The 12,806-nt window shown below is 42.3% G+C and overlaps 1 protein-coding gene across 6 annotated transcripts in view; it reads right to left on the bottom strand.

Annotated features, from left to right (window-relative positions):
• DISP1 (dispatched RND transporter family member 1) overlaps nucleotides 1-12,806 on the bottom strand; it is a 155,832-nt gene that overhangs the window by 128,500 nt on the left and 14,526 nt on the right. For all 6 annotated transcript variants that reach the window (XM_072814546.1, XM_072814549.1, XM_072814547.1 and 3 more), the window contains exon 2: nucleotides 8,801-8,948. Coding sequence is in view for 2 of the 6 variants with exons in the window: in XM_072814548.1 (XP_072670649.1) it covers nucleotides 8,801-8,807 (7 nt within the window). In the remaining 4 variants the exon portion in view is untranslated. The remainder of the gene's footprint in view (nucleotides 1-8,800; nucleotides 8,949-12,806) is intronic.

Genomic DNA, 12,806 nt, shown 5'->3' with positions numbered 1-12,806 from the left:
TGTTAAAACTAATTAGTTTTGGGGATCCCTGGGTGGCTCAGCGGTTTAGCACCTGCCTTCAGCCCAGGGCATGATCCTGGAGACCCAGAATCGAGTCCCACGTTGGGCTCCTTGCATGGAGCCTGCTTCTCCCTCTGCCTGTGTCTCTGCCTCTGTGTGTGTGTGTCTCTCATGAATAAATAAACTCTTTTAAAAAAAAAACTAATTAGGTTTATTTGATATATTAAACTGCATGGGAAATGTTGTCCAAGAAGTGATGATAAACTTTCTTTTGGTTATATTTGTATGGATATATGCTATTTAATATAAGTATTTCAGAACTGCATGAAGTTCACAGAAATTTGTCAGTATTCTTGATGTTCATGATGTGTTTAGCATCATGTTATCAGTCATAATTCTGGTTATTAAGTTAAAGTATCATATCTCACTGAAATAAAGTTCCTTGTCAGTTACATTAGAATAACCTCTTATCAGATTTTTAACCATGGCCATTTTACAGTCTTTTGTCATTCACAGACAAAAGACTTGTTTTTACTCCTGATCCTTCTCTGAACATGTTTACAATCAGGTACAGGCAAGAATGCCCAATGATGCCATCCCTTTGAGACCATGCCAGTGGACTAATTTTCCAAACTAATGAAGCTGATGGGGTCATAAGACTGCTAATCAAAGATCAACTAGAAAAAGAATTAATTACATGAGACTGAAGGAACTGATGAGGAAGGTTGTAACTTAACTTTTTGCTTGAAACATTGCTCATTTTTTATTATTTGGGTTTCCTCTTAAATGGTCTGTAATTTACAACAATTTGGTAAAGTATGGTTTTGTGGACAGAGATGAAACAATTTGTTTTCTTCCTTCCCTGGTCCTTCCAGTGTTCAGAACCTCTTAATATTTTTGTTTTCATCACAATATAGTTATTTGCCTAAGTCCAATAAAAATCGGTTTTCCTTGTAACAGGAACTAATCAAAAGCGTTGGTTATATTACCAAGGCTTTGACTCAACTGTCATATCTGAGAATGATGTATACAATTAGATACGACCAGGCAGATTTAAGGAACAAAGATGTCTTCAGGGAGCTAGTGCTAATAAAACTCTCTTGGGAGAAAAAATTGGCCTAGTAACTGGCTTATAGGTTTCCCAATCTTACAGGTGAGTACGGAATGTCACTTCCTAGGGTGCTCAGGAACCATGAAATATTGTGGGAATCTCAGGAAGACAGGATTTCAGCCAAATCTATAGGCAATAAGGCAAAATCCAGTGGCAAGTTCTTGGCCTGGCTTCCTAGTCATGAGAAGCTTTTGAGACTCCTCATTGAAAGTTCTAGCAAAGCAAACTTAAAAAATTGATTCTATATCATCAATCACTTTTCTTGCTGCACTTGTGTAAATAATCAGGCCAAAATTAATGAGACTAGGCTTACTTGGCAAACAGAATACTTTATCTTTGATAGAAATGTGAGTGACTGTAGAGAGACTACAGCTAACTGTAGTCCACCTTGGGGGTCTTAATTTCTACTCTTGTTCATTAAGTTGCAGGTTTTGTTATCTACCTATAAATAGGACTGGATCCTGAATTCTTCTGGCTTTCTCCAAAATCTGGCTATAATTCTCTAAACTAACATTTCTAATTTTTCTCCCACTAAATTTCTAAACACTTCTAAATTCTCCCTAAATTTTGCTTCAGAATCACAGAACCCAAACTGTCCTCTTCTTGAAACCCTGCAAGCTGAGGATAGTGGGCTTGATTTAAACTTCTGAGAAATCACTCCAGCAGATCATGCGAGCAACCTTCCTGCCTGCAGCTGTGTAGGCCACTCAGAAAGTTCACTGGAACACGTGATGACGCCACAGACATTCAAACTGCAAATCAGGAAAATCTGTCAGATCATCACTGCCTGCCCTCACTCCACCATCTAAAAGATGCTTTGAGCCCAATTATCTAGAAATCTTGACTGCCTGCCTTCTGGACTCAAAAACTGAGTTTAGAGTTTGTTCTAACCATTAATCTCTTTTTTAAAAAAGATTTATTTATTTATTCATAGAGACAGAGAGAGAGAGCGAGAGAGAGGCAGAGACACAGAGGGAGAAGCAGACATCATACAGAGAGCCTGACGTGGAACTCGATCTAGGGTCTCCAGGATCACGCCCTGGGCTGCAGGAGGCACTAAACCGCTGCGCCACAGGGGCTGCCCTAATCTCTTTTTTGTTGTTGTTTTGTCTCTAGAAAAATATCCTTTCTTAAGTGCCTGATTGCTCATACCATGGAAAGACCTAACACAGGTAGGCATCTACTCCACCTGCTAATACTACCACTTCCTGAAACGAGACACGACTGTTTGACAGGACTGACCTCTTCCCAGGACTGAGACTGGTTCCATGGGTTATGGGACAGTCTACCAACTCGAGGTCTGGACTAGGAGACTTCTTGGGAAAGTTTCTCATGGGGGAAAGACAGGGTTCAGGACATGCTACCCCAGAATATGGCACCTTGGTATGCTGAATATTACAAACTGAAGGAATGTAAGAAATGGCATGTGCAGAAATGACTATCTGGACTTCCCCTGATAGAGCATAAGATGCTCAAACGAGAGGTGCCCTCCCTGGATCCAGAGAGAAGGAGCATACTTCTTTCCAAAGACAGAGGGACTCTGAGAAGACCCTGTTTTCTTCTGTTTACTACTCTCAGCTCATACTTGTTTTTGTCCCATCATATTTTTCATTTTCTAATTTTGATCAAACCTAGGATAAAAAATCAAGTTTTAACCATTTCTTTGGTCTTCATTTCCTTCTGAAACCTCCTGTATCACATAAAATTTGTATTAAATAAATTTGTATGCATTCTTTCATTAATTTATTTTCTTAAAGATTTATTTATTTTTTTATTCATGAGAGATACAGAGAGAGAGAGAGAGAGAGAGAGAGAGAGGCACAGACACATGCAGAGGGAGAAGCAGGCTCATGCAGGAAGCCCGATGCAGAGCTTGATCCAGGGACTCCAGGATCACGCCTTAGGCTAAATAAAGGCAGACGCTCGACCACTGAGCACCCAGGCGTCCCTCTTTCATTAGTTTCTTTTGTTATAGAGAACTTAGGAAGGTAGAAGTGAAGCCGACTTTTTTCTCCCCATGAGAAGTCTTCACCAGATGACTTCCAAAGAAAACTTTTGAATACTCCCCTTTATGCAGGCTTATATTGACTGTCCTCTAGAGGAAGAAAGAGAAAAGTCTGAAACAGATCTCTCAGTGAGGCATTAAGTATTGTTTTATCTTGCATCTTATTCTGAGATAAACAGAAGCCAAGAATCACTTATGCTGAGCATCAATTGCCATGTGTAAAGCTTATGCAGGAGCAATACTCTTAAGAATACTTATAATATTAAGCCTAAAGTTACCATGAACATGTCAAAACTTATTTGTATCAGAATTTTGCCAAGTTCTGAGCATTTACCTTCTTCAAAGGCCTCAGTAATCTTCAAAGAGATAACTGTACTTCATCAGCTGTCTTCAGATTTTAGGCTCAAGAACAGCTTTTTTATTATTATTAAAAGAAATTAGATAAATTTTCCTCGAATCTGTTTTAATTCATGTTTTTAAGAGAAAAAAATGCATTATCAAAAACGACATCTGTTCTATTTTTCATCTCTTCTCCTTATTTACCATTAAATATTAAGAGGGCATCTAAAAGCAGAAAATAATTTTAGAGCAGTGTTTACTAGACTCGTTTTTTCATATAATCTTACAATGTGATTACCTACATTGTTAAAATACAATTTTAATAGGAAAGATGCTTAACTCATATTTTTTAATGGGTTAAGGTTAATGCTTTATCAAATTATTTCTGTAGCAGGCGGTGTTAATTTAATGTAGTTGGCAGCGGTTTTCAGTTTGTGCTAAGAGAAAAGATGAGCATTTGAAGGAAAACGGTCGCTTGCCTTTAAGTGGTGAGGTTAACGACTTAAGTCCCATCTTTGCACTGCCAGTGTGAACTACAACAGCTTTCTCTGTGCTTTTTCCTCCAGGGGGTCATGCAGTTTGGTGTTTACCACAGACTTGAATATCTTCGAGTCCTACAAACCATGTAACCGGACGATGAAATCCATCAACTCTTTCAAAGGACCCTTTGCAAGTAGATTTTCCCTTTTATTTTGGGGGCTCAGGTCATTGCCATGAAAAGACTGCGCCATCTGTGTATGTATATTGGAAACTTTTCCCCTCCCTCCGTCCCCTTCCCCTTCACATTCTTTAAAGAGAGTTTCAATGCACACATTTGTACAGTACTGTTTAGCTGTCTACCCTCCAATGGCCCCTGCCACCAGCAGAGTCAGCTCTGTGCTAAGGAACCGGCTGTGACATTTTAAGAAATCGAACACTGTGTATGGTATTTTGCGGCTGTCTTTTACAGATGACAAGTCAGCATCTTGAGATAACCTCTGCTCCTTGTCCTTTTATTTTCTTTTAATGGGGAAGGAGCCTAATCTCTAAAGAATGGTTTCTATGTTTGTGAAGAACCTGCAAAGGCTGTTATGGTGGCACACGGAACAGATGGATCTTTTGGATTCACGTATCTGTATAAGGTTCTCAACATGTTTCCTCTAAAAACGGTTTGTGGGTCCTTTTTTCTTACGCAGGATGTGTGTACATACTAGTTGTATAGAACCTTTAATATTCTGGCCTTTAATTGTGCTAATGTGAAATGCTTCTCAGACAATTTTTTAAAAACTGGGTTATGTTAACACTGAATGGCAGCATTATTACCTGATAAGAGCTACTACTCCATTCTATTACTCAGTAATCAGGCAATGATGTGTAAAATATGTGGATAGTATTTTGGGGACAATAAGTTTACTTTTGGACAAAAAAGGCATTCCTAAATTTAATATATGCTAAATATCCATGATGTATACAGACCTATGTGTGATGCTGGCTAGAATTTATAAATAGCCATAATAAATTCTTTTCCCCAATCTTCAACAACCTCACATCCTGTACTTGCTGCGCGTAAGTGTTGTAGTGATTCAGAGGAGATTATCACAGGACAATGGGACTGGAGAAAAATTTATGGACATAATGACCTGAGCTGCAGGGAAACTGAGGGTGGGCTTTGGAGAAGTGTAGATGTACAGGACATACAGGGAGGCTGAATGAAGGGGGTAATCGCAGGATGTGTTTCAGGGACCAGTGTCGTCGTAGTGCATTGGACCCCATAGGAGACTGAGGCTAGGACCTGCAGGACAGTGAGTACCATCCTGAGGGGACACTACATCTTGGGAAACATTCAGATGATTGATCATTGATCCTTTTGTTGATCAAGTGAATATGAACCGTGCGCCAGGCACCAACTACGCAGAAGAACAGAGCAGGCTGAAGCACAGCTCTAAGTCCTGATTGGCTGCCTGATGCTTTAGTGACCCTGCGCAACCTCTCCGATTGATCTGTGATGATAAATCTGTCAAATCACCAAGTTGTTATCAAATTTTCTAATGTTTAAGGTCTTAATAAGAACGTTCAGTTTTGATTACAGATCATTAAACATAAAAAAACCTATTTGATCGTCACTAACAAAAATTTTAGTGTTTCACTTACCAGTTTCTCAGTTGAGAATTTTTTAAACAAAAGGTTGTTTTTAGCTAATTGTTATTTCTTTTGGACACTTGAATGAATTTTAAGTTAAATCTACCATGAAAATGAATATACGTTAAGCTGGGTTAAAATTTTCAGGTTTACATTTAAATAAGTTAAATGCAAAGCCAGAATTAACCAGAGCAATCTTGTCCCCCTGCCGCGGCTGGGGGAGGGAGCGGGAGGCAGGGTGGGCCGGTTCCGCAATCCCGCCCTTACCAGTAGAGAGGGCGCCATTTTCAGGAAGACAAGGTGGATGAAGGTTTGTTTTGTCACTGCTGGTGTTTTCTTCATTCGAATGCGGAGCTGGAAAGCACAGCGGAATCAGAGCTTCCACACGCTGGTACAGATGGAGGCGGGAGGCCAGCAGGGAGCGGGCCCACCTGCAGCCTCACAGGGCCCTATCTTCCTGAAGAGTAAGTCCGTCCTTCCAGGCTGCCTACTTTTCTGTTCAAGGGCACTCCACGGGCTCTAACCTCGGTCGACCGTACTGAACGTTCGGGTACCTCACTGCCAGCCTCCAGGACTAGTGGAACCACCTTCGTCTCTGGCACCGCCGGACAGTGGGCAGGACTCGGCAGCGCGGGAGCTGGGGCCTGGCCCAAGGGTCAGCAGGAAAGGCTCGGCCCGCTCAGGTTCTTCGGCGTCCATGGCTCTGCAGGTGCTGCCCTCCCCGTACGACCATGAGGACAGCACGGCAGGATGACGAGTTACGACGCATTTGTCTCAGCTGCTATGAAGCGAGCTCTTGACAGAAAGCAGACTCATGTGTCCTCAGAGACTCTTCTGGTAATAGAACTGGAGCCAGAAGACCTGGCTTGACTCCAGGCAGCCCTGAGCAAGAAGTAGGCCCTCTTCATTGGCTTTCTCTTTAGTAAAGGGAGGGACCATTATCCCTGTTGCTGGAGGCTGCAGTGAGGCCTGAAGAAGATGCTGAGGAAGCAGGTTACAAAATCCTAACGAGCTATGCAGGTGGCAGGTGGCAGCGGGAGCCACGAGCACCCGTAAGGCCAGCGACGGCACACATCTGGAAGCCGGAAGCCCCAAGGGCAGAACCATGTCTGCGGTACATGCTTATCTCAGTTTGTTTATTTCTAAGTTTAAGAACTTTTCACCATATTCTTTCTATTTGACCCTTTTCCTCAAAAGTTTGGTTAATTCTCCATTTTAGAAATAAAAGAGTGTAAAGAAAGCAGAGCACCCTATTCTATAGCTGGATGGGTAAGCTAACTCTCTGTGGCTAATCCCCACTAGTCAAGAGGCGGGAGGTTAACAACATGGTTCTCTTTCAGTTCTCCGTCTGCCTCCAAGGAAAAGGAATGAAGTAACAGCTGGGGATCCAGAGGACATCAATATGGGAAGGAGGGGTGTCTGGGTAAAAGCTGGACAGAGAGGAATCCAGGCTTGGCAGCTGAATGAACAATTCAGGAGTCTGGTCTGGGTCCAAGAAAGATAATCTATCCCGGGCGGGGAGCACAGGCCTCCCTGCGGAGACATTCGGTCAGAGCCCAGGTGTTCACCAAGCTTACCTGCACACCTGACACACCGCGCACGCTGCATGCTCTCCCAATGCTACCCTGCAAACCAGCATTCGTATACCCAGAGATGGTACTTAAGACTTGATATTTTAAGATAATGCCCATCTGATTCTGTTTAGTAAGCTACATATATCCTTCCAGTTAGTTTTTCAGAAAATAAACTGACTCTCTTTCTGGCTGGATCACACATGACTCATGCGGTATTGGGGAAGGTTCTCGCTTCTTGTGAATGTTCACTTTTTTTTAATGAGCTGTAAAAAATTCTTGCAGAGTTGTTGAGATGGAAAAGCCTATGTGTAAAGCACCTAGTACAGTGCCAGGTGCACAAGAGGGATTCAGTTAATGACGGGTATTAATCTGTTATCTAGGCTTAACGCATAACTATTTGTGTTTCATTGGCAGTAAGTTCCGTGGATATACATAACATGAGCATTCCAAATCTCAGTCTTGTGGGTTTCAATATTTGTTTTTAGACTAAATTAATATTATGCTCTTTCACAGATTTCTGAGAGCACAGAAACCATGTTCTGTTAAATTGTGGGCAGTGACTCAAAAGGCACATATCACTTGTCGGAAGCAGTTTCAATGAACAAAAGAAAATTTCAAATTTTGAAAGGGTCACTTATTCTTTAATTTTACTTGGGTTATATTTGTACCCTTGACAAGGATAATAATCTTCTCAAACTAAATTGGAGTCATCTAGACTATAAGATACACCAGTCATGTCATCGCCTCTCCATCTTTGGTAATACAAATGATTTTAATTTTCCAATCCTGATGACCACAACTTCACTATAGAAAGTGGACAATGGGAGTAAGTTGCTGCCTTGAAAATATTTTAAAACTTTTCCCAGGGACAACTGGGTGGTGCAGTTGGTTAAGTGTCCAATTCTTGATTTTGGCTCAGTTCATGATCTCAGGTCATGAGATCAAGCTCTGCACTGAGCATGGAGCCTGCTTATAATTCTCTCTCTCCCTCTCCCTGCTTGTGCTCTCTCTCTTAAAAAAAAAAAAAATCCTTTAAAATATCTTAATCAGGTTTCAGATAGGACAAACAGTAAATACTCCTGGCAGTACTGAACTCCCTCCTCCTTTTTTAACCAAAGGTATACCTATTTCTAGTGACACTAAACTGATGGGCCTTTTATGACCTAAAACCAATGAGCCTTCTATGGCTCAAACATGGACACAACCAGGCTTCCCCAAAGAGGCTGCAGAAGATACAAGCCTGTCAAGATCCCAAGCCACTCGTAAAGACAGCCAAAAGAAGGACTTAGACAAACCCCTGAGAGGTGGCAACAGTGGGTAGGACAGTAGCCATAAAGATGATGCCACATTCCTGGAGACCCCAACCTGCAGCTGACCGACTGCACACACAAGTCCAATCACCCGCAGGGCCCCAGCAGGGAGAAAGCCAGGCCGAGCTCTCGGGAGCTCAGTGAGACAGGGAGGGAAATGATCGATAAGCAATGGTTACCCAAAACCAAATTCGCAGGATGTGATGTTTACAAAGGTTTTTCCTCCTGCTAATATGAATCTGGAAAAGAAGGGACAACGATAAATATCACCTTCCTCTCTTTAGTGTAGACTGGGCCCTACGGACAGATCTCTGGGAGAGCTGACTGTGGCAAGAAGGCTTACCTTTCATGGACTTCTGTCAGTTTTCCCAAGATCCCATCCGCAGACTCTGGGGTGAGCGGGGTGTCCCAGCCATGCCCTCATGGTCACCACCAGACACCATAGGGGAGGAATATAGCGTCTCTCTCCTTCTAAATTTTTGGCTGGGTCTCTGTAACAGAAAACAGATAACAACAGAAAAGCAGACAGATTTATTTAACATAAATTTTATGTGACAGAGGAGCCTTCATAAGGAAATTAAGACCAAAGAAAAGGTTAAACCTAAGTGTTTTTAAACTAGATATGATGAGCCATAGAGTCATGGAAATATGTGATGAGATAAAGAAGGGCATGAGCCAAGGGTAGTAAAATGGGGAAACTCAGCAAGGATTATTCATTCCAATTCCTCCTGGCATCCGTCCATCCTCAGAGATAAGGATGCTCTTATCTCCCTCTGGGGATTAGGGAGGGCACCTCTTGGGTGCAGGACCTGCTTCAAGGGAAGGTCAGAAAGTCCTTCCTGCACATACCAGTTCTCATATTGGTTTACAATATTTGACGTGTCCTTCCTGCACATACCAGTTCTCATATTGGTTTACAATATTTGACATGTCAAGGTGCCGTATTTGGGGTAGCATGTTCTGAACCCCATCATTCCCTTTCAAACAAGTTACTTCCAGGGCACTGGCAGGCTCCAGCAAGTTATTTTTTAGGACTCTCAATGAAAGAGTTTCGCCAGTTAGTAAGAACGGGTATGGGAGTCCTCCCCCCACCCCCAGGTTCAACGCAAAACACTTCAATCAAGCAGAGTGATAACGTGGACTTCTACGGCAGTGTAAACCCGATGGCCAGAGACCCCCTGACAAAGCTGTATTATATATTTTAAAGTTATTTTTTAAATGTATGGCAGAGCTAGCTATAAAGCAAGAGAAATGTGCGAAGGCAGAAAGGAAAGCATGAATCTAAAGGGCAGCTACTTCTGGAAGCAGCACATTCTTCGGGCATTTGCACAGTCCTGCTGGCTAGAACCTAAGTGGGGAGACGGAGTGATAGGCAACGCTGGGGGGCAGGGCCGGAGCACACGGCATGGAAGGATGGTCAGACAGAAAAAACAAAAACGAGATAAATGCATATGGGTAAACCTGAACACTGTTATTTCTGGGGTTAAAAGATCAAGTCCCAGAACTACAACACTAATAAAAATAGTTTGTATCAGAAAGAGGCTGATCTTGGGTGCCCAAGTGGCTCAGGTGGTTGAGTACCTGACTTGAATTCTGCTCAGGTCATGGTCTCAGGGTCCCTGCTGAGTGGGGAGTCTGCTTCTCCCTCTGCCCCTCTCCCTCCAGCTCATACTCTCTCAAATAAATAAAATCTTTAAAAAAATTGTTCACCTCAAAGATGCTAACCCATTTCAGTTAATTAAAATTTGTCAAAATTCAGAATGAGCATCTAATCCCTCAATACAGCGAAGTAACATCTTGTTGTATAAGGTCTATTTTGTGAATCTAGAAACTATGCTCCAGAAATCAGAGTGTTCAGTGAAAGCTTAGTAAGTCAACTATTTCCCAATAATAGTGTTACAAGGGTTGACTCTAAAGACAAAATAATGTGAAAAACCCTCAGTTCAACGACCCACCCATGGATTACCAATGCCCTCCCCTCATCCCCACTTTAAACTGTCTATGGCCAGTTTTCAATTCTGAGTGGATTTTTTTCTCTTCTACACAGGATGCTTCCAGAACTTTCCCATCTGTACATTTTAGCAAGCAGAAATTAATTTCTACGACTAAGATAAATTACAATGACAATCTGCCCTCCCAAATTACACTATAACCCAAAATAAATTATATAAAAGCTTTACCTTTTGCTTCTACCAGTGCAAAGGTTTGGCTACCCCCAACTGTAAAGCAATCACCAAATAGTCAGCAAGGTGACACAGTCCTCTTACCTTTAATAAAAACGCTAAGAGCTGAAACTGTTCTGCAAGAAACCAACTGGCAACCACTAAGACTACAGATGAAAGTTGTATTTGACTGGAAATGGAAAATCCTGTATGCATACACAGAATGATAGGAAATGACTTGGTGGCCTCCTAGGAGTAGAAAGCTGAAGCAGAGCTGTATGATGGAGAAAACAGAAGGCCCCAGAGCTTGCCGTCTGGCAGAGGGGTTCAGGGCTGCGGCCCTCAGCTCAGGCCCAGGGTCAAGTCCCAGCCCCGACGACTGTGGCACACAGGCAAGCCCCTTAGCTTCCACAGACTTTGGTCTCTGTATCTGGGAGGCTGGTCTAGTAGCCCTTAATAGGACTACAGTAAGGATTAAATTAGATATAACAGATATAAAAGCCCTTACCACAAGAATTGGCACATAGTAAATATCTAATAACTGTGAGCTAGTCACGGAATTATTATCCTGTTTCCAATATTATTTTACAATACCACACAACCAGAAGTGTTGAGAAAAGCACCTTATGCAGTAATTAAAGAATTTATATTTTAGTTATTCCCGGATAGTAGGCAATCCTAATACCCATCAGACAGCATTCAGCAAACACAATAACCAGATCCAATACTAAACAGCCACGAATTAAATCATTAAAAATTATTAAGGCATAACAAAGACTACTAATCTGCTCACTTGAGCCCAGAGATCTGATTACTAATAATTAGGTCACAGTATTAAGGGGCTAATGAAATTTTTCTACAATATACTGCTGCAGTGATCTTGAGAGGGAACCATAAAAAACCATAATAAAGTCAAAAAGAATCAAGAACCACCGACTGTTCTGCGACCACAGCAATCCCATACATGCCCCCTCACAGCCTTATTAGCAGCTGGGGGAGGGTGACAGCGACAGGGGCCGAATCTCAACAGCTGAGTTCCGTGTTCCATGGGCAGAGAACTCTGAAAGCTTGGTTTGCACTCAACCCTGACAGCCTGAGAAAACCCAAGTCGTTTCAGGGAAAGTATCAGGGAAAGTAACAGCTCTATCCAAATCCTACAACCGGGGTTAAGGGTAAGATCGGTAAGCAAGCCTGCATTCTTACAGCACCGGGCAGAAACCAGCTGGGCCCGAACCAGGAACTAGCAGCCTCGGCAGCCACCATCAGCAGCGGCACCGAGCCCATTCCTGGGGCAGGAATCTCACAACCACTCACTCGGGAGCCACTAATTTACTCTGCATTTCAAACCGGTCTTTTTATCTCGGTTTAAAAAGAATTAAACATTTTCTTTGCAGCTAATGGAAACGCATTCATCATGACTCACTACCCTTTTCAGCGGCAACAACTTGCGGTTGTAAAGCAGAAAACCCTCGCGTTTGGTTTGGGCGCGTTCATCACAGCCTGGGCCCAGCCCCGCCCCGCAGCCCGTGGCAATGCCAGAAAGGTCCTGCTTCCCGCGCCAAGGGAATCTGTTCTTCTGTGCACAGCCCTCTCGCTAACTACCACCTCTCTTGTTGTCACTGTTTTTATCCAAGCAGCAAATAGTTTGCAAGCATTTGCTACTTCGGGCTAGATGCTACATTCATTGTGGTGATGCCCCTGAAAGAAACATTTATCCCTAATACATTGACTGCATTTCACAAAAATTTAAAGTGGAACAGCTCACAAACGCTACTGTGAGTACGTGGATATTAAAGAGAATTCTAGAATCAACAAGCTGCTCATACTCTCCAGAAAGTACGTAAGGGTAGGCACTGAATCTAAAGGTGCTTTTGAGACACGGAGCATACAATCAAAAGCAGACAGGCTTTACAATTAGCTCCACCATTTAGGAGCGTTACAAAAGTAGACAAGTTACTTAATCTCTTCGAAATTTGGTTTCCTCCCCTATAAGAGGGAAATATGAATATGTACCTTAAATAAGGCTGCTGCAAGGACTGAATACAATGTATATTAAATGCCTAGTGCAGCACCTACCATATAGTACAGGATCAATTAGTAGAAGCCAGTATTATTAGAGACATTTTCAACAAGAGGAACACTTTTAGTGCTGACTTCTACTCCTTGGTGGAAAAAAAAATTCACCCT

The sequence above is a fragment of the Canis lupus genome, chromosome 38 (genome assembly GCF_048164855.1).
Source record: "Canis lupus baileyi chromosome 38, mCanLup2.hap1, whole genome shotgun sequence".
Lineage (NCBI taxonomy): Eukaryota > Metazoa > Chordata > Mammalia > Carnivora > Canidae > Canis > Canis lupus.
The sequence above is the reverse complement of the archived record's forward strand: the minus strand, read 5'-3'. Positions and strand labels throughout refer to the sequence as shown.